Genomic DNA, 23,494 nt, shown 5'->3' with positions numbered 1-23,494 from the left:
CCGAATAAAAATGTATATGTTGCTAAATCATCAAATATAACGGCTCTTTTTTTCTTAAGAATTTGTAAAATATGTGCCATGCGTATTTTTCAGTGGTTGTATTTAAACTTTTGTCCCGTGTAAGTTTATGTGTCTGATGAATTAACCGTTATCTAAGCCACATTAAATGTTTTTTTTGGTTTCAATGTTAGTAAATAATTTACTAAAAAAAAAATGCATGCTTACATTTGAGTTAAAATACTTTTTTTGCGCAAAAAGCGAAATTTTGTTGGTGTATTTAAACGTTTGTCTCTGGCTGTATTAATTAAGTTATGGCATTTCATAAGTTTTTGATAAATAAAGTTTTGTGGGCGTTGCAGTGGCCCGATTACACCCATTTACTAACTCGTCCTAACTTTCTCCCAAGGAACACGTGTACCAAGTTTCATTGCGATATCTCATATTTTACTCAAGTTACAGCTTGCACAGACAGACAGCCGGACGGACGAATGGACAGTCACTTGGAATTCAACTCATCTTGTCATCCTAATCATTTATATATATGTATGGGGTTTTCCAACAAGAGTGACATAATTTTATTTCAAAAAAGCCACATTATTGTTAAGGAAGTTCAAATGTTTAATTGAATGTGAAGTACAATCAATGCAATTAAGTTCTGAATATAACATCGTTCAAATGGCCTCCACGACTTCATTTACAGGAACGAATTCGATGAACGCATTTTCGAGTACTTTTTTCACTAAATCAAGTCGTATGTCGGGTTTAATATTGACTTCTAAAGCTTGAAGAGAGTCTGGTTTTTGGCTTAAGGTCCATGACTTCAAATAACCCCATAAGAAGTAGTCTAATGGTGTTAAAACACAACTTCTTGGAGGCCATTCAATGTCTCAATTTCTTGAAATAATCGAATCTCCAAACTTTACTCGCAATAATTCGGTTGTTGCACGTGCTGTGTGGCCCGTAACCCCATGTCGTTGGAACCAGATGTTGTCAAGATCAACTTCTTCCGATTGCGGCCATAAAAAGTTGGTTATCATCGATATAAAAGTATACCGCTCTCCATTGAAAGTAATGGTGTCAGCAGCTTCATTTCGAAAGCAGTACGGACCGATGATTCTACCAGACCATAAACCACACTACACATTCAATTAAGGTGAATGTAATGGTTGTTAATAAATAATTTGTGGATTTTTTCGCACCAGAATTGACAGTTTTACCGCACCACTCAGATGAAAGTGAGCCTCATCGGAGAAGAAAATTTTCTTAAAAAAATCGTATTCAAATTGTTCCAAAGCAAAATCAGCAAATTCACGACGTTTTCGGTGGTCCAATGGCTTGAGGTCTTGAGAAGAACAATTTTATACGGATGCAAGCCCAATTCCTTTCTCAAAATTCGCCTGGTTGTGGTTTGAGACAGTCCCAATTCTAGAGAACGCCTTGGAATCGACAAATTGCAACCTTCTGCAACACTTGCCTGAAAGGCAGCAATATTTTCAATACTTCGAGCGAATCTTTGTCTAATTGGCACTTGAGCATTATGTAAATAAAATGTACGCTCAAAACTTTCAACATTTCGATGAATAGCGAGCACAGGTGAACGATTATTACAACCATAAAACATCAAAAGCGCACGAAAAGTTGCAATTGGAGAACGATTATTTTGATAACCAAATTGAATACTTTGTAGACGTTGTTCTTGCGTATATCTTTCCATAATAAAATTGTAAACATTAACGAATACAATGAAAAACAAGTAAGGAAGGGCTAAGTTCGGATGTAACCGAACATTTTATACTCTCGCAAAGTCAAATGGTATACTCGTTTGAGATTTCTTTGTGGATTGACTGATATTTTCGGTAGATGGTCAACTATAGGCACTGGGGTCCACATATTTAGTACTTAGGGGTTTGAACAGTTTTGGTTCGATTTAGACAATTTTTGGCATCAAGGTGGCATACTTTAATTGCATTATTCACGCAAAGTTTTACCCCGATATAATCATTGTTACCTGATTTGCATAGTGGAAAGTGAAAGAATCAGATGGAATTGAAAATGGTGTTACGTGGGAAGTAAGCGTGGTTGTAGACCGATTTCGCCCATTTTCGCACTATGAAGAACGTTATGCACCGAATTTGGTTGAAATCGGTTGAGCAGATCTCAAGATATGGGTTTTCACCTAAAAGTGGGCTGTGACACGCCCACTTACTAATTTTGAACGCGGTTCCTATAAAGCCAATTTGTACCATCTCAGAGATAAAATTTAATGTCTCTGGCGTGTTTAGTGCTTGATTAATCGCGCTTTTAGTAGTTTTTAACAGTACCGTTATATGGGGAGTGGGCGGAGCTGCCACCCGATTTCAACTATTTTCACACCGTCAATAGAAATGCTAAAAACATTTGCTTCTAGTGAATTTTGTTATTATAGCATTAGCGGTTCAAGAGATATGCACATTAAACCTATTAGAGGCAGGACCACGCCCACTTTTTAAAAAAAAGTTCTAACTGCAGATGCCCCTCCCTAATGTGATCCTGTGTACCAAATAACAGTCTTGTATCTTATTGCGGAGCTTAGTTATGACAAGTTATTTGTTTTTGGTTAATGGCGTTTTGTGGGCGTGGCAGTGGTCCGATTACGCCCATCTGCAATACCAACCGTCTCACGGTACCAAGAAACATGTCTAAAAAGTTTCATAAGGATATCTCAATTTTTACTCAAGTTAGAGCTTGCACGGACGGACGGACGGACAGACGGACGGACGGACAGACAGTCACCCGGATTTCAACTCGTCTCTTCATCCTGATCATTTATATATACATAACCCTATATCTAACTCGATTAGTTTTAGGTGATACAAACAACCGTTAGGTGAACAAAACTATTATACTCTGTAGCAACAGGTTGCGAGAGTATAAAAATTACAGATCATGAAATATTAAAAATGGCCGAAAGAACACTTAGAAATCATATCACCCCTATTGGAAAACCCAATATGTATATAAACCTATATCTATCTCGATTAGTTTTAGGTGATACAAACAAACGTCAGGTGAACAAAACTATTATACTCTATAACAACAGGCGTGTTTAGAGTCCGATTTTGCCCATTTTCGCACTGTAACATAGGAATATGCAGATAATGTCACCTACGGTTGGTTTAAATTGGTTGGATAGGTCCGGATATATGTTATTTCACCTAAAGTTGGGCGGTACCACGCCCATTTTATAATTTTGACACGAGCTGCTATAAAGCCTTCCTGTATCATCACGGATGTAAAATTGAATGCCTCTGATGATTTGAGTTATTTGTTTATTGCACTTTTAGTAGTTTTTAACAAAACCGTTATATGGGGAGTTGGCGAGGTTATCAAGGGATTTCGCCCATTTCCACAATGTCGTAAGAAGTGCCAAAAATATTTGTCTTGTTCAAATTTGGGAAATAATGCTTAAATGTCTTGATAGATATACCCATTAAACCTGTTAGTTGGCGGGACCGCGCCCACTCTTCATGAATTTTCATACCACATTTCTCCCTCATTAATGCGATCAAATTACAGTTTGTGTCTTAATTTGCAGCTTAGTTATGGCAATTTACGGGTTTTCGATGAATGGCGGTTTGTGGGCGTGATAATGGTTTGTATACGCCCATATACTATATCTTTTTCTAGATTTGACCACGAAACACGTCTACAAAGTTGCATGAGGATATCTCAATTTTTACTCAACTTACAGCTTGCAGACAGTTAACCTGATTTCAACTCGTCTCGTAATTCTGATCATTTGTATATACATAACTCTGTATCTATATTGATTAGTTTTAGATTATACAAACAACCGTTAGGTGAACAAAAATATTATACTCTGTAGCAACATATTGCAATAGTAGAAAAACAAATAATATATATATTATTTTCTTTTTTATACGTTTAACATTTTAATTAAACTTTATATATTTAAAGCTAATATTTGCTAATAAAATTTTTTTTGCTTAACAAATTCACACGCTAACGTTTTAACTTCAGCTGATTATAGTTTAAATAAAAACAATGTTTTACTAAAGTCGGATGAACGTTCCAATCGTAAAAAAAATGTCATACAATATAATGATAAGAAAAAGTCAAAACTCAAAAACAAGGATAATGTTGCTATAAAAGCATACGATATTGAGAGGCCTGTGAATGCGCGTTTTGCTGAGATTCACTTAAAGTCTTTTAGAAGTGATAATACTATACCATGGTATATCAACGACGTCTTCTTTGAACAATTTTGGCATTGCGAAGATAGTAATAAAAAAAGTACAAACGACATGGAGTCAATATTTGGAAGCCGACAGAAAAGTAGTATATTACTAGCTAATCAAGTAATTGGAGATGATTGTGAAGAAACTGCTGTTTCAGATGAACGTATTTTTGAAAAAGATTCTTTAGAGACCTATTCATCGAAAGAGACCGACTTAGACGAAGACTCATTAGAAATAAATTCATTAATAGAACATAAATCTTCAGAGATACTGAAGAACAACGCAGAAGAAAGGATGGCTACATATCTTTATGGAGTTCATATTCCACCCAAAAATGTTATTCAAACACCGACACCTTATAAGAAGTCAACTGCTTTTATCATTCCATTTGGTCCAGACAAGCCTAATTATTTTTGTAGCAACACCAATAGTGAAGATAATTTCTTGAACAATTCTAATTATACACAATCTCCCAAACAGTTATTCGAAAACATTGAAAAGTTAAACACTCACAATGTAATTAAAAACGATAGAAAACACTCAACTCAATCAACTGAAAAAGATGAAGCTAAAGATTTGCACTCATTTTATAAACCTATGCCGACACTACAGGATATCGTACGCTTGTATTTGTCCAACACGAATAAACCAACAATTTCGTATAAATCAAATTCGGCCAAAAAGAGACAAACTGATTTACTTACATCTGAGATAAGATTACATCAAGAAATGCATATTCAAGATGGCGTATACGAAAAGCCCATAATCGAAAAATATATTGGCAACGCACTGCATACAATTCTTAATGAGGGTGTCATTAATGAGCAGAAAGGTAATAATCGTGAAATTTACTTTTCATCTGAAAATTTGAGCGATATACAAGTATTTGAAACCTCTAAAGCTACCTGCCCATATCCTTCTGCCACTACAGGCACAGAACTTCAACTTCAGAATATATTATATAAGAGTTAAAGCCCCGCAATTTGTTTTATAGCTGACGACAAATAGACAGTAGGGAATCTTGTAATAGCGTATCTGATATTAAGTTCTTTATTAAAATGATAAACCTATTTCAGATGAGAGATATGACTGAAGACTATAGGGTTTCTAAAAGGAAGGAACAACCACTTTAATGTACAATAGTTTAGATATTAAAATCGTTCACAGGTCTATAAAATATCGATGAGGTTCTAAAAGAAAATACCATACATGCAAATTTAAAAAAAAAAATTAAAAAATTCGGCTTCAAGAAAGTGATACAATTTATGGGTAATCACTGTCATTCAAAGGATATATCGACATCATTCTCATAGAAACCTTAAAAACTCGAAACCGAAAATTAAAAAAATATGATTTGGATATAGAACAAATATTAAATAAAAATGCTTCTTGCTTTCATATAGGAAATTGCAATCCTTGTGATGGATCTCATCCTACAAAAAATAGCAAAATAAAATGGTTCGTGGGAACAGAACCAATTGAAACATCGGTGGAGTTATATCAGGATAATACACCTACAGATTTTAATGGTTTTGTTAACAACCAATCTATTTCCACTAATATCACAGTCGAAGGTGAAGTACCTACATATATAAAAACATACAATAACTGAAATTTAAATTAAATTTAATCTATTTGACTCCACAGTATCACAAATAGAAGTTTACCAAAATTCTAATCACGGTTTTAGAGAAGTGAATCGGAATACAGGTAAGAGATATATTATTATTAACAAGCATTTATTAACTGTACTAAGTGTCTTAGTCTTAAGAACGCAATATCAACCTCCATGGTGTTATTTAAATTTGTAACATTTCGCAAGAGAAATTTATTATGAAGTAGTTCATTTTCGTAGACAGCTACTGTTAATTTCTGCCGAATCAGAGTCGTAGTTTGTTGTGACCGCTTTTGAACACGGGTTAATTTAGGTCATTGGGCCGATCCTCACACGAAAGTTAACAAAAAACCCCACTTGGACAGCTGTAAATTCCGGTCTTTATACTCCTAGAAGTTGATGACTAGACCCTTATAGATCGATGAAACGCTTTCAATCTATTATAAATTTGTTAAAACGGCTAATTTCAATTCCAGAAAACTTCGCCAAATTCGACGAAAATGTGACGACCAGTAGGGCAATAGCTGGATAGTTCAAAAGACAGGGTCTAAATGATATCACCTCGCCTTCTTCCATACAGCTTTAGAAATTTGCATCCGACAAGATATGTAACCTCAGATCAAATTAGACTGTGGAACAGTGTCAAATCAAAACCTCATGGTCCACCATGGTCTTCTTGCGAAATCGTTCCTTCTCTAGCAAGGTCGTCCGATTTTCAGTTTCCAGCGAATACGCTGTGACCCAAAACTCAAATAAGTATTGTCTTGGGACACTGCCAGCGAGTTCGGAGCCAATATTACAGCTCTGCTATCAGAGTGAATGCACACATCTGTGAATAAGTTGCACTTTGGAGCATTAATCGACTGATACCTTGATGGCCTCCGCTTTAGAGACACTGCAGCGGTCTGGTAGCCTTAACTAGAGTTTATGGAGAGCTTTCGACAGAAGACTTCCCCTCCTATCGTTTCACTAATATATGATCCATCCATAAGCTAACTGCACCTCTTTTCCAGGGGCTTCGCACCGCCCATGTATATCCCTCGGAGGTATATGCAATCGAAGTAGCGAATTATTTCAGAATGTCGTTGCTTGGGACCACTCATATAACCAGTTTCCCTGAGTCTTATAGCAGCCTTTATAATTTGAGAATTTTAGTTTGCTTGTAATTTTGTTCCTTTCTTCAATCAAACAAATTTTGAAAGTAGCTTCTAACCCACACATCGCAATGGTTTAAAACATCCATCTTTAATAGTGCTGACTAAACGTATCTTTATAATAATAATAACCCAACGATTAACCTCCTTCCGCCCAACCGACGCGAATGGCGCTATCCTCATACGTGCGGAATTAGCCGAGTCACAAAAGGCAAGAGAGTTTTTTAAGTATTGAGATCTAAAACTGCTTAGCTACAGAAACAATAATTTCAAAAACTAAGATTTATAGTTACGATATAATAAATTGTTACATTTTCCTTTATTAAGAGAAAACAATAAAGTCTTTTTAATTTTGAAAACTGAGTCAGATAAGTCAAATGTGCTAGAATGAGAATTAACATCATGACATATACGGCAAATCGTTCGTTTAGTTCGAAATTTGATCTACAGAATTTTAACAGTAAAAGTCTAAAAAAAGTTAAATTTAATTTCAGACAGGAGAAAAAGCTGCAAATAGTTTCACCAAATACCAACGTTTAACAAAACTGAGGACAGCTTTTGCTTTCAAGGCCATGGTATCAATATGAAGACTAAAATTAAGCTTAGGGTCCATATTAACTCCCAAATCAACATAGTTAAAAACTTGCTCCAGAATATGGTGTTTTATTACATAAGAAGAGGGTGCACAGATCTAGGGGAAAAGCACGTCGTCTTACATTTATTGAGATTCAATGGCAAATAATTTCTATCACACCATGCAACCAAATTGTTTGAGTCTGTTTGCAACAGACACTTTCCTCAGTTGAAGTGTATGTAACAAGAACAAAATTGGGCCAAGATGATTACCTTGCGGAACTCCTGAAGAGACATTAATTGTAATTGAAAGAGTATCCTCAAATATCACTCGTTGTGTTCTTTTATAAAGATCAAAAGCTACCCATTGAAGAAATCTTGGCTGAAAACCCAGCAGATCAAGTTTATGTATGAGAATCGAGAAATTTACTTTTTCCAAAGTGGCTAGATGAGTTACGCCTCCCCCCTTCATACACGCCACTGAGCGCCAACACACCACATCAACACGATCCACAAGAAGACTCCACCCAATAACACACACAAAAACACACCACCCCTGCAGACATCACACCACTCAGACTACCCACACATACACATCACATCACACCACAACTCTACACAACCCAACACTCAAAAGGGACTTTTTCTTTCGCAAATCGAGCCATCGAGAGGTCGCAATTTTCCGCCCGTATTTTTATAAGCCTTCGTACCGGCCGTATCCGTGATTTAATATATTGGTGATTTAAAGTGCAAAAAGGTGAGTGCGTTATTGAAACCAATATACATGGTCCTTCGAGCCATAGTGAGCAGCATTATGGAGTAAAAAAAAGAGTTATTTTCAACGGAAAAAAAAGAAAAGTGCTGTAAAGTGTCTAACATTTAATATAGACACACAAACGAAAAAAACCAGATACAAAGATATAAGTGCTGTACAGTGGAATAACACATATGTATATACACATACAACAAAAAACATAAAAAAAAGAGTTGTTTTCAACGGAAAACAAAAAAAAAACAGAAGAAAGTGAGTGAAGTGTGGAGTGACACAAACACATAAAAGAAGGAAGAAAAAACCAATAACGTGCGCGCAATAATCCCTAATTACATACGGGCAGAGAATGTTGAAGAATAGAGAAGGAGCAAATGTTAAATGAAATCTTTTTGAGTACTAATTTTTAATTCCACATGAGGGAACATCGAAAAATATAACTTAGAAAAAGAAAAAATGCTATAAATAGACACAACGAATATTCCTATATGAAAAAACGTTGCGCATACCTATTTAGATTTATGTTTTCAATTTCTATGATATGACAAATTTATAATTATGAAAAGCCTTCTGAATTAAAAATCTGTATTACCGGTAAAAACCCCAGATTTCATAATAAAATAAACATTAAATAGGCGATTTTTCCAACTTATGTATGTGCGTTATGTGAGCAATTGCTTATTAAACAAAGGATAACAATAAAACGGTGGCTAAGCGGCCACGTTTCCACTTTTGTGGTGGCTGAGGTCGTAAGCGGGAAACGGTTAAGTACAATCCGAATACGAACCTATACGTTCGAATCCTAAAACTCATAAAACTGAAATTTTATTTAATTTTTTATTTTATTAATTGGAATCTGGAAGCATATCATAATTCAATTACTTTATTGGCATATTTAACTTCCTGAGATAATTAAAATATTTCAGGAAAATATGTTCATATGTTTAGGTTTATTGAATATTTCCTTATTATACGTATTTACACAAATGTGATAATCACACATACATTCTTAAATACACGTACGCTGATGCTTGCTTCTTCTTGCCCCGCACAAGCAATGACTTTTGTCCACACTTTTTGCTTTTTGCGAGTTGAACGATCGCAGGCAAGGAGGGACTGGGGCGCACTGCCACATAATTATTTCAGATATATATTTTATTTATCGAATTTAGTTTAAGAACGATTATAGGTATGAATTTATGTGTATTTATATATATACATATATAATATATATTATATTAGGAAAATAATTCATAAATGCATCAGTTTTTTTCAATACAAATTAAGCAACATAATAATATACTAAGAGCCCTCAGTTAGAACGCCTTTGTGTATGGTGGCAAGCCAACGAAATAACGGCGAGTTCGCGCAGACATTGTGTTGTTAAAAAAAGCCAAATGACGATTTTGTCGACAAACATACAAATATACATATGAGCTCGTATACATATTGACGCCGAATTTTGCGCATCGTGGCGGAGTTGACAAAATTTGTTTCAATCGACAATTTTACGACAATGTCGATCGGCTATGTTGTCTCGTTTGTCCTTTTTGCAGTGGTTTGCTATTGAAAGTTGACTTATGCTCTTTTGAAATATTGCTATTACCGATTGGGCTGCATTTTCATAGCGTCGTATTTAGATAAAATGGGCTAAATCGACAAACTATGAAATAATGATAATAAGAAAACATATAAAAGTACTATATGCAGTGTGCCTAGAATATATAGAAGTAGTTAATGATTTCATGAGAATGGCAATTTTATATAAATTTTATAATTTCATGCCATATAGTGCATAATATGCAAAAATTTAAATATTATTTAAACTCGCTAATAGGTCATGTTGCCAATTCTCCTTTCTGAAGTGAACATCAGACAAATTCTTCAATTTCTGATTTTTAGCATATGTTGTGAGGAAGCAGCTTGTGGGCAACATACAAATGCGAGGGGAATGGTAGGATCAGTTGTAAAATTGAAACTTCTTCAATTTTACTGAATACTTCAAATTCAATTTCATTCATTCATTTTATTTAAAATTTCGCATATGCGTAGGAATTCTATATGAAAACCAAATGTGGTTTACCAGGCGCACAGAAAAAATAGCGCGGCGCAGAGTTATGAACGAGCGCACTTTGCTTTGAAGCAGACGCACGTTCCTTATGAATGAATTTGTTGTCGTTGTAATATGAAATACTTAGAAAATATGCCGCGAGTTCGCTTGAATATTATTGGCCGATGACGGCGTCTACGTTTTTTTGTCACTTGCGCGAATGTTTGATTTTTTGCGAAAGACATATTGAGGGACATACATATGTACATATGTGTACATATATGCAAATATATTTGAACATGCGAATGAAAGAAGGCAATTTCAAGAATATTCACATGTGGACATATGGACATTTGAAGCAAGTAAACAATAATAGGTGTTTGAGTTCACAGGTTAGACAAATACGCTTCAATCAGAGAACTTAAAACAATGAGAAGGTGCAGGTTCGACAGCGAACAATTTGTAGGAATTTATCAAGGAGTTCACCACACATGCACGAGAAACAAATAACATTTCTCGCTTTTATAGCAGCGGTGAATCTGTAAACATACGCTCTCTTAACATAACCAACCGACGAATATTCAAGCAGAGAACTTAAATGAAGTTCTCTGATTGAAGAGAATATAATATGTAAGCAAAACTGGGAATATTGATATGCCATTTGAAATATATTCCCTTTTATTGAACTATTATTTATTATTTTTAAAATTATTTTATGTTAATTCATTTTTACTTTATTATGAGAAATATATCAAAATACTTTTAAATTATTACTAATAAAGTATTTTGATATATTTCTTAAAAGAATTCATTAATTGTACTTGACACCATTATGGCAGAGAATGTTGATGAGTAGAGAAGGAGCAAATGTTAGCAGTACTAAAATGTTAATTGCTAAGAAGGAACATCGAAAACGCGCAAGTTCGAAAATAAAATGTCACCACAGCTGTCAATTTACGCAATGAACTACACCACTCTATTAGCAAAATGTATATACATACATATGCACAGATGTTCTTTGATATGCGCATAAACAAAAATTGAAATAATAAAAACGAAAGAAATTGACTTCTGACAGGAAAATTTAATAATCAGGGAAATAATATTAAAATAGAATTCAAATATCAATTCATAAAAAAGGGTTATAGAAATAAAAAAGGACTATATAATATATGATTGGATTTGAACTTAGGCAAAATATTTCACGTTGCAATAAAGAAGTCTGCTATACAAGCAGCACCACAGACAACATTCAAACTCTTATGTCTAATCTGTGAACTCAAACGGCTATTGTTGTTTACTTGCTTCAATGTTCATATGTCTTCCTTCATTCGCATGTCCAAATATATTTGCATATATGTACACATATGTACATATGTATGTCCCTCAATATGTCTTTCGCAAAAAATCAAACATTCGCGCAAGTGACAAAAAAACGTAGACGCACCATCATCGGCAAATAATATTCAAGCGAACTCGCGGCTTATTTTCTAAGTATTTCATATTACAACGACAACAAATTCATTCATAAGGAACGTGCGTCTGCTTCAAAGCAAAGTGCGCTCGTTCATAACTCTGCGCCGCGCTATTTTTTCTGTGCGCCTGGTAAGCCACATTTGGTTTTCATATAGAATTCCTACGCATATGCGAAATAAATATGAAATTGAGTAAAACGAGAAAAATTCAAACGAGAAAAATTCTGAAAAATCCTACCATCCCCCTCGCATTTGTATGTCCACAAGCTGCTTCCTCACAACATTTGCTAAAAATCAGAAATTGAAGAATTTGTCTGATGTTCACTTCAGAAAGGAGAATTGGCAACATGACCTATTCGAGTTTAAATAATATTTATATTTTTTCATATTATGCACTATTTATGGCATTAAATTATAAAATTTATATCAAATTGACATTCATATGAAATCATTAACTACTTCTATATATTCTAAGCACAGTCCATATAGTACTTTTATATGTTTAGTTATTATCATTGTTTCATAGTTTTTCGATTTAGCCCATTTTATCTAAATACGACGCTATGAAAATGCAGCCCAATTGGTAATCGCAATATTTCAAAAGAGCATAAGTCAACTTTCAATAGCAAACCACTGCAAAAAGGACAAACGAGACAACATAGCCGATCGACATTGTCGCAAAATTGTCGATTGAAACAAATTTTGTCAACTCCGCGACGATGCGCAAAATTTGGCGTCAATATGTATGCGAGCTCGTTTGTATGTATGTATATAAATATGTATGTTTGTCGGCAAAGTCGTCATTTGGTTTTTTTCAACAACACAATGTCCGCGCGAACTCGCCGTTATTTCGTTGGCTTGCCACCATGCACATAGGCGTGTCAAGTGAGGGCTCATAATATATTGATATGTTGCTTAATTTGTATTGAAAAATACTGATGCATTTATAAATTATTTTCGTAATATAATATATTATATATATATATATATATATATACCAATAAATTCATACCTATAATCGTTTTCAAACTGAATTCGATAAATCAAATATATATCTGAAATAATTATGTGGCGGTGCGCCCCAATCCCTCCTTGCCTGCGATCGTTCAACTCGCAAAAAGCAAAAAGCGTAGACAAAAGTCATTGCTTGTGCGGGGCAAGAAGAAGCAAGCATCAGAGTACGTGTATTTAAGAATATTTGTGTGATTATCACATTTGTGTAAATACGCATAATAAGGAAATATTCAATAAACCTAAACATATGAACATATTATATTTTCCTGATATATTTTAATTATCTCAGGAAGTAAAATATGCTATTAAAGAAATTGAATTATGATATGCTTAGACTCCAATTAATAAAATAAAAAAATTAAATAAAATTCGTTTTAGGTTTCGAACGTATAGGCTCGTATTCGGATTGTGCTTAACCCCTTCCCGCTTACGACCTCAGCCACCACAAAAGTGGAAATGTGGCCGCTTAGCCACCGTTTTATTGTTATCCTCTTTTTAATAAGCAAATGCTCACATAACGCACATACATAAGTTGGAAAAATAGCCTATTAAATGTTTATTTTATTATGAATTCTGGGGTTTTTACCGGTAATACAGATTTTTAATTCAGAAGGCTTTTCATAATTATAAATTTGTCATATCATAGAAATTGAAAACATAAATCAAAATAGGTATGCGCAACGATTTTTCATATAGGAATATTCGTTGTGTCTATTTATAGCATTTCGCATATTGTGTGGTGTAGTTTTCTTTTTCGAAGTTATACTTTTCGATGTTCCCTCTTGTGGAATTACAAATTAGTACTCAAAAAGTTTTCATTTAACATTTGCTCCTTCTCTACTCATCAACATTCTCTGATTATGGAGTCATAAAAGTACAGAATTGTGTTTTGCCGTCGGTATTTCACCTTCATGCTTCAATTTTTCTTTTCAAATGCATGTGTAAACATATGTAACAGGACATACATATATTATGTCGTTTACAAATTTGTATGTATTTTTATGTACTTAGATATGTTCACTCATTACTTCATGTGAAATCTCCGTTGACACATTTTTTGCTTTTATGTCAAAGAGTCAATCTGTCGAAGAACTGACGCGACGACAAAGCGTCACAACATTGTGTTGTTGGTAGAAAATCCGAGATGTGCCATACACACTCTTACAAACATACATCGCATATGGGCAAGTGCAAAGTCAATGTGTGTACAAAAAATTCGAACGTACTTACGTAAATTCTTTGACAAATACAGTCAATTCCGGTTAAGTGCCAAAACCAAAGATGCAGATTTTTTATTAGATTAGATTAGAAATTAGATTATTTCTATGTATTTAAAAAAAAATTACCGTTTTCTTTAAAAACTTAAGAAAAAAAAAGTGAGATGCAGCAAGACACCGGCAGATAAGAGGGATTGGAGGAGTGATACTTAACCGGGGTTTACTGTATACATAAATCAGAGGAATATTGAATATTTTCTTTAAAAGGTTTCTTGAATTGTAAATCGACAAATTTACTATGTTGTCACTTTTATTCTAAAATATTTTAATACTCATATTTGAGGGGTTGTCACTTTTCCCTTCTAGAGGGAATATCAGAAATATGTTCAATTTATGATTTCTAGCTTTTGCCATCGTCGCGAAAAGACGCTTGTGGACAAACGCATGCTCGGGGAGATGTGTAAGGCGTTTGCTTTTATGAATGAAACGACTTAGCTTATTGCTTGTGCGCCAGCGTTCATGAATGAAAATGTTGTTGGTGTGTGATTAACTACAAATTTAGGATTTGTCAATTTGGCTGCCATATTGATTTCTGGTGCTGATGCTATTTGAGACAATTGTTGTTCTTGTACAACAATGTTTGTATTTTTCCTATTGGCTGACGTACTTACATTTGTACGCTTAAATGTATGTAGATTTGTGTATGCATTACTTATTTTGCGCGGTCATATGCATATTTGTACATACATACTTACATATAGAGCAGTGCGCTCACATGTATTTATTGATAATTGATAATATATTATTATATTATATAATATAACATATTGATGTACATACATAAATTATTAATTCTGTAAAAATTGAAATTAGAAAATTATGAAAATAGTAAAATATCATTTTTTGCATAATCTTTCACATTTTATCAATGTAGCATTTGTGCAAAAAAATAATAATTTATCAATTTTTCATCATAAAAATCGTTTATATGGCAAAAAGTAATCATGCATATGTGAAGTGGCATTTGTATTTCTTGTTTTCTCATTCATTTCATTTCATTTTTCTCTTTATATTGGTAAATACGTATTTTGTCAGAGAACGTTGTTAAAAATTCTCATTTCTGTTAAATAACAGCAAAACTATACAGAAAGTGGTGAACTCCTTGATCTCAAATTTTCAGCCAACCAATCGAGCATCATACAAAATTCAATTTGCACCTTCTCATTGTTTTAAGTTCTCTGCTTCGATGTCGTCTGTGGTGCTGCTTGTATAGCAGACTTCTTTATTGCAACGTGAAATATTTTGCCTAAGTTCAAATCCTATCAGATATTTTTTTATACTCTTCTTTTATTTTTATATTCCTTTTTTATTAAATGATATTTTAATTCTATTTTCATATCATTTCCCTCATTATTTATATTTTCTTGTCGGAAGTCAATTACTTTCATTTTTATTATTTCAATCTTTGTTTATGCGCATATCAAAGAACATCTGTGTATACATTTTGCTTATAGAGTGGTGTAGTTCGTTTCGTACCCTGATAGTTGTGGTGAAATTTTATTTTCCAATTTGCGCGTTTTCGATGTTCCTCCATCGTAATTAACATTTTAGTACTGCTAACATTTGCTCCTTCTCTATTCTTCAACATTCTCTGATACGGGCGCGAATTTCAACAAAATACATACATAACCCAGAGAACTTAAAACAATGAGAAGGTGCAGGTTCGACAGCAAACAATTTGTAGGAATTTATCAAGGAGTTCACCACAGATGCACCAGAAACAAATAACATTTTTCGCTTTTATAACAGCGGTGAATCTGTACACATACGCTCTCTTAACATAACCAACCGACGAATATTGAAGAGAATATAATATGTGAGCAAAACTGGGCATATTGATATGCCATTTGAAATATATTCCCTTTTATTGAACTATTACTTATTATTTTTAAAATTATTTTATGTTAATTCATTTTTACTTTATTATGAGAAATATATCAAAATACTTTTAAATTATTACTAATAAAGTATTTTGATATATTTCTTAAAATAATTCATTAATTGTACTTGACACCATTATGGAGTCATAAAAGTACAGAATTGTGTTTTGCCGTCGGTATTTCACATTCATGCTTCAATTTTTCTTTTCAAATGCATGTGTAAACATATGTAACAGGACATACACATATTATGTGGTTTACACATTTGTATGTATTTTTATGTAGATATGTACACTCATTACTTCATGTGAAATCTCCGTTGACAAATTTTTTGCTTTTATGTCAAAGAGTCAATCTGTCGAAGAACTGACGCGACGACAAAGCGTCACAACATTGTGTTGTTGGTAGAAAATCCGAGATGTGCCATACACACTCTTACAAACATACATCGCATATGGGCAAGTGCAAAGTCAATGTGTGTACAAAAAATTCGATAGATACTTTCTAAAGCATCCATGCCCACTCAGTATTTGGGTTAGGTGGAAATTTAGGTCCCCGTGTCGTCTGTCTATCCATGAATGAATGTCCGGAATTAGTCTGTGGGTCCATCGTCCTTTAAACCGCCGGCTGGAGCGTACGCAGCCTCTATTGGCCATCATTCTCGATAGAGCATTATAGATTTTATTCGCTTTACCGGAAGTATGCGCCAGGTGTTCTTTAAATTTTAATTTGGAGTCAAGTAATACTCCCAGATACTTCATCTGCGGCTGTGAAGTAATCTCGCACTCCCCTATGGTGAGTGACAGTCTTTCTTCCACCTTCCTTGTGCTTATGAGCAAAACTTCCGTTTTCTGCTCGGCCAGCTCTAAGCTCATGGTAGCAAACCATTGGCGCAGACCATTTATGCAATCGTTGCATTTGATCCTGAGATCGTCTAAATGTTTAGCCACTGCTACCACTATGAGATCATCCGCATACGCTATAGTTTTCACGTTTTTTGGTTGATGTATTCTTAGTACCCCGTCGTACATCAAGTTCCATAGTAGGGGGCCTAAGACCGAACCTTGCGGTACTCCACCCGAGATAGTGTAGCTCTGAGTGCCCTCGTCAGTGTCGAATAGCAAAATGCGATTTTTAAAATAGCTCGTTATAATGTTCACGAGATATTGGGGAGCGCGTATGTCGTATAGAGCTTTGATTATATTTGCCCACTTTGCGGAGTTGAACGCATTCTTAACATCCAGAGTAATTAGCGCGCAATACTTTTTTGTGCCACCTTTCCATCTTTTGCCACTTACTGCACATTTCGCAGTATCAACGACTTCTCTTAGTGCGTCAATAGTGGACCTCTTTTTCATAAAGCCGTATTGTCTTTCTGATAATCCGCCGGCTTTTTGGATGACTAGCTCCAAGCGGTTTCTTACAATGCTTTCGTACACTTTACCAACCGTGTCGAGCATGCACAATGGTCGATAAGATGAAGGTTCATCCGGTGGCTTTTTTGGCTTTGGGAGCAGTACCAAACGTTGTATCTTCCAGGGGTCGGGGAACACCTCCTCTGTTATACACGCATTGTACATTCTTACAAACAAACTGGGATTTATGGTCATTGCTTCCCTTAGGGCTCTGTTGGGTATGCCATCTATTCCAGGCGCTTTGTTGGTTTTTATTCTTTTAGCTATGGTCAATATTTCATCATTGACCAACAATGGTGGCTCTGCATCATCGTTTCGTAGCTTAGCGTAGGAGATAGGGTGGTGTGTCGGAAATAGTGACCCGACTACTCTTCTCATAAAAGATGCGCTATTAGGCTGCTGGGACTTATTTTTAAATTTGGACATGCAAATTTTGTATGCAGTTCCCCATGGGTCTATGTTCGCTTCATTACAAAGCTTTTCGAAACTATTTATTTTGCTACGGGTAATCGCTGACTTCAGGAGCTTCTTATGTCTTTTAAACGTTTCCCTGAACTCAATATCGTTTGTGCCATTCTGGTTACGCTGTAGGCGACGTCTGGCGGAGTGACACAGTTTCCTAAGCGTGGCTATTTCCTCGTTCCACCAATATACTGGCCTTCGTTAATTCCGGTGTGTTGTCCTACGCATAGTAGCGTCGCATGTTGCGACCAGTTCTTTCCGCACTGCGGATACCAATTGGGCGGCGTCTTCACCTTGTGTCTTTGCCGCACTCCAGACTACCTCGAAAACGTGTTTATCGAAATCTTTTTGTCTCCAGCTTTGCCTCTGTGAAGAATTTCTGGGGGGGGGGGGAAACGTTTCCCTAGAGAACAGAACTTCAGCAATTATAGCCGAATGATCGCTATTTGTGTAGATATCTGACACTTCCCACTTAATGCGTCTGCTCAATGTGTCATTTGTAAACATTAGGTCTATTATGGAACCTTTATTTCCTTTTTGATAAGTATTTTTCGTGCCGCTATTCATTAACGTGAGGTTAGTTTGGCTCAGGAATTCTAAAATAAGACGCCCACGATGGTTTGTTCTTTTGCTGCCCCAAGCAGTCGACCATGCGTTAAAGTCGCCCGCTATTATTATTGGCGATTTGCCTCTGGTTTCCAAGGACAGTTCCAGGAGAAAGTCCTCGAAATCTTTAATTGATGCGCTGGGGCGGGCATAGCAGCTTACAAAATATATGTTTTTTATTTTTGCCCATGTGAAACCACTGTGAGCTTTCCTGGAATGCGACATAAAAGGTTTCCCTTTACAAGACCATATTGCTGCCTTGCCAGTACTGTCTGTGATCCAAGTGCTTTCCGAACGCTGGCAGTATTGTTCGCTTAATAACGCGATATCAATATTTTTGTCTATAATCGTTTGTTTGAGCAGGTCTTGTGCTGCAACACAGTGATTTAAATTTAGCTGCAATATCTTCATTTTTTTAGTGACGTCATCATCTCCAGATATTTCGGGCACTTCGTACTCAATATTGAGTGATCCCCTTTACATAGCATGCACTTTGGAGCGTTTGTGCATATCTTTGCAACGTGTCCTCCAGTTCCACAACGCGTGCAAAGAGACGACCTGTCAGTCGGGTTGCAACATTTTCGTGCCATATGTCCCAGGTTGAAACACCTAAAACAACGCGGAATAGGCGAATATTCCCGGAGGCGACAGATCGACCACCCTATCCTAATTTTGCCCAGTTTTAGTGCAGCCTTGGCCTCCTGAGCACGCAGGCATACAAGAGCAATTTGTGTGCCACTACGGATTTTATCATGCTTTTGACGCTTGTTTTTTCCAGGTTTTGGATCCCACACTCCTTGTGCAGTGCCGCGCAGATTTCTTCGGGAGTTGTAATTTCATCTAGGTCCTTACACACTATTGTGACGTTGTGGGATTTCGGTTGTATCACCGCCATTTCCCCTACCGCTCCCTCTAAGACGCTTTGAAACGATTCGGCTTTCTTGTCTGCCTGATTTTTAATTCAATCAGTAGGTCTCCTTTCATGGTCTTCCGTATGTAGGTCACGTTTGAACCCAACTCTTCAAGACCGCTGTCGCTTTTGATCTTCCGGAGAATATCAGCGTATGACGCACCTTCCTTTTTTGTTATGATGATGGCGTCCGGTTTCGTCCTTATTTTCTTCTGAATCGGTTTCCTCTTTTTAACAACGTCCACCCATTTTTCGCCAGCGCTATGTTGTTCCCTGGTGTTTTCCTTTATTGTTATCGTGGACTCGCACTTTTTCAACAGCCTCTTTCGGTTTTTTCGTGGGGGGTAAGGTCCTCGATGTCTCCCGCAGCCGTTTTGGCGTATTTATCTCTTTATAAGTAGGAAAAACTTGTGTTGCTTTCTCAGCCATAAGTTTTTTCCGTTGATTCTGCGGTTTCTCGGCTCTGTTATACAGGCTCATAATGCTGCTAAGTAGATCACGCATAGCTTGGTTAACGTGCCTTTGACCAGCCATCATGTTTTCCAACTCTTTTAATTTACTACCCAGTTTGTTAAAATTACCAGAAATTTCAATATTTTCTGAATTTTCTTCAGCTTTATTTGCCTGGTCCGTAAATTCACCATTACATGTTGATCCAGCAGCGGTGGGTTCCTCATTTCTGTCATTTGGTGGCGTTCTCAAAATTTTAGAATTCCTCCGAAAAGGATTCTCTGGTGTACGCCCCATACTATTCTCAGAGGCCATAGCTCAGCTAGAGAATAGTTTGGGTACACCTGTCAATGGGTATGTTCAAACCCTAGCGCTAAACCTTACTTATGTTTTGAATGGTTGGCAACGCCAAAACCAAAAGAAAAAACGAAAAGGAGAAAGCGAAGCGGGGAACAGCTGTTTAATCAAAACAAACCGGCAGATTGAAAAAAGTGCACGTTTTATGTGAATAACAGCGAAAAATTAGGGAAAATGATAATTACAACTAACTTATTATAAATTCTCTCTAAGAAAGGGGCAGGTAAGTGCCAATGATTTTTTATATAAAACAAATTTGTACTTATCTCTATATTTAGGCTAAATCCACTTATATCATCCGGTTGCCCGGTAAGTCCAATACAAAAACTACTGTGATTCACAATGTAAAGCTGGGATTATCTGCAGGCAAACCCAGGAGCGCAAAAAACACGTCCACTTCACTAAGTCACTTCACATGCATTACTTATTTTGCGCGGTCATATGCATATTTGTACATACATACTTACATATAGAGCAGTGCGCTCACATGTATTTATTGATAATTGATAATATAATATAATATAATATAACATATTGATGTACATACATAAATTATTAATTCTGTAAATATTGAAATTAGAAAATTATGAAAACAGTAAAATATCATTTTTTGCATAATCTTTCACATTTTATCAATGTAGCATTTGTGCAAAATAATAATAATTTCATCATAAAAATCGTTTATATGGCAAAAAATAATCATGCATATATGAAATGGCATTTGTATTTATTGTTTTCTCATTCATTTCATTTCATTTTTCTCTTTATATTGGTAGATACGTATTTTGTCAGAAAACGTTGTTAAAAACTCTCATTTCTGTTAAATAACAGCAAAACTATACAGAAAGTGGTGAACTCCTTGATCTCAAATTTTCAACCAACCAATCGAGCATCATACAAAATTCAATTTGCACCTTCTCATTGTTTTAAGTTCTCTGGTTCAAGAAGGTTATCGAATGACTTTTTTAGGTCATTTGTCGGTATAGCGTTGAGGATGGCGGTCGTCGCCTTTTGGATGTCATCAACGTCAGCATAGCGGTTTCCTTTCATGGCCAAATGTAGTTTTCCGAACAAATAAAAATTGCAGGGTGCCATATCAGGCGAATAGGGTGAATGGTTGATGATATGAATGCGATTTTTGGTCAAAAAATCTGTCGTGAGTGTCGAACTCTGTGGTCTTTTTCGTGTTGTTTCAAAGTGTGCGGGACAAATCGAGCACAAACCTTTCTGAGGCCCAAATTTTTTGTCAAAATACGATAAATCGACGCTGCGGATATTGATAATTTCGATTCCATATATTTAAGCGATGATTTCGGCTCTATATCTCGGCGCGATATCTCAGCTGTTATATAAATTTTATACGAAGAAAACACAATTGAGGGATAACAATTTCAGACAGATGGCGAAACTAGAAGCCGCGTTGTTTAAAAAGTCCTGGAACTTTTGAATTATACCGTGTATACATACTATATTTAACATATATAAATATAATATATACATACTATATTAGGAGAAAACCTCCTTTTGCAGCATAAATATAATATAGGAATGAAAACATATAATACATATAATTGCTATACATATATATATTACTAATAATTGATATACAGACATATATAGGTACATAAATTTTACGAGAATACCTGCGGTAAATTATTCTCCTTTTCGCGGTCTTTTCGCACTGCGTACATATATTCCGCACAAATATATTATAATACGGGATATCCATACATATATACATAAATTTAGCAAGAATACCTGCGGTAAATTTTTTCCTTTTCGCGGTATTTTCGCACTGCGTACATATATACACGCTCAGGTATACATACATACATAAGTACTTCGCTTCAAAGTCCACATTGGCAAATATTCCGCAATACCCTTTGTTCTTTGACCAACAAAAACCAGCAGGATTGCGCAAAACATATTAAAACATAATATATTATATTATATTACATACATACATATGTACAAAGTGCATTAATCTGTAAGACGAGCTCTCAATTGCGCATAACGACAAGTACATATGTATCAGCTGATCCGCTTATAGGTATTCCCTTTAGGAATTACGGACGCATAATACAAACAAATAATATTAAAAATAAAAGACATTTGCGTTTATTAATAATCAATTAAATAATATTAAATAAAAAAAGAAAAATTTAATATAAAAGCGAAAAAACACAAAATGCGCGTAATTTATTCATTTCATTAAATAAAAACTCTTATTATCTTATAAGAGTTCAGTTACTCATACGAGTTTAAAAACGTCATTAATTTATTAATTAAAAAAAAAAACTCTTCTTTTCTTAAAAGAGGTTTCAAACATATTTATATATACATATATTTCTTCTGTGCGTGTGTATGTCACTGAACTCCTCCTTAACGGCTGGACCGATTTTGATGATAATATTCTAAGATAGCATAAGGACATTAATAAGGGGAGGGGGGTGTTTAGTGAATCTTATAACTTCTTACCATGGGCAGGGAGGGTAGTGAAAATTTTAAATTTAAAAATTCATCGCTTTCGCGGTAAGAGTTGGCGTTATAGAATAGCGCCATCTGTACTTCATCTCTTTAACTCCACAACCGAGAGCTGCCACAAATTTAATGTCAAGAGTTAAATTCAGGCATCCATCTCAAGGTGCCCGCATGTGATACAGAAATCTTTCATGGTGGTTATGAACAATGGCCGTCCTTCCGGGACATGTTTACAGCCGTTTACATAAACCACCCAAAATTATCAAATGCACAAAAATTGTATCACCTCCGATACAAAACGAAAGGTCAAGCAGGCGTCATAGTCAAACAGTTCCGGAAGCTCTAAAAGCAAGATACGAAAATGAAAGAATATAGGTCGATAAGCAAGTAACGATACTAATGAGCATAAAATTCAGAAAGAAACAAGTGAAGAATTTATCAACAATTTTGTGAAAACAAAAAGACTTTGTACAAATTGCCTGTCGCATGTGCATACACTTAAAGAGTGTGAAAGCAAATTTAATTGCGTTTATTGTCATAAACGACATCATTCAATGCTGCATTACCGCACATTTTCCAGCTCACCCCCAAACAGCGCAAATATGAAAAGAGCCACGGGTTTAGTTGAAACAGCAAATCCCGAAGTGCGAAATCCCGAAAATTGACAAGAAGCACCATGCTGCTCAAAGGCATTAAAAACCCAAACGCTAGAGGAGAACTGTTTAAGCTTAAGGTCTTAATAGACCAAGGATCGCAACGATCATGTAT

At 35.3% G+C, this 23,494-nt stretch overlaps 1 protein-coding gene across 1 annotated transcript in view; it reads left to right on the top strand.

Moving 5' to 3' along the window:
* Positions 1-4,035: 4,035 nt before the first annotated feature.
* LOC118682856 (uncharacterized) overlaps positions 4,036-23,494 on the top strand; it is an 80,202-nt gene continuing 60,743 nt past the window's right edge. Inside the window, exons 1-3 of the mRNA XM_070113094.1 lie at positions 4,036-5,070; positions 5,642-5,812; positions 5,886-5,948. Of these exons, the coding sequence (XP_069969195.1) occupies positions 4,305-5,070; positions 5,642-5,812; positions 5,886-5,948 (1,000 nt within the window). The 5' untranslated portion in view covers positions 4,036-4,304. The remainder of the gene's footprint in view (positions 5,071-5,641; positions 5,813-5,885; positions 5,949-23,494) is intronic.

Source organism: Bactrocera oleae, chromosome 2, assembly GCF_042242935.1.
Source record: "Bactrocera oleae isolate idBacOlea1 chromosome 2, idBacOlea1, whole genome shotgun sequence".
Lineage (NCBI taxonomy): Eukaryota > Metazoa > Arthropoda > Insecta > Diptera > Tephritidae > Bactrocera > Bactrocera oleae.
The sequence above is the reverse complement of the archived record's forward strand: the minus strand, read 5'-3'. Positions and strand labels throughout refer to the sequence as shown.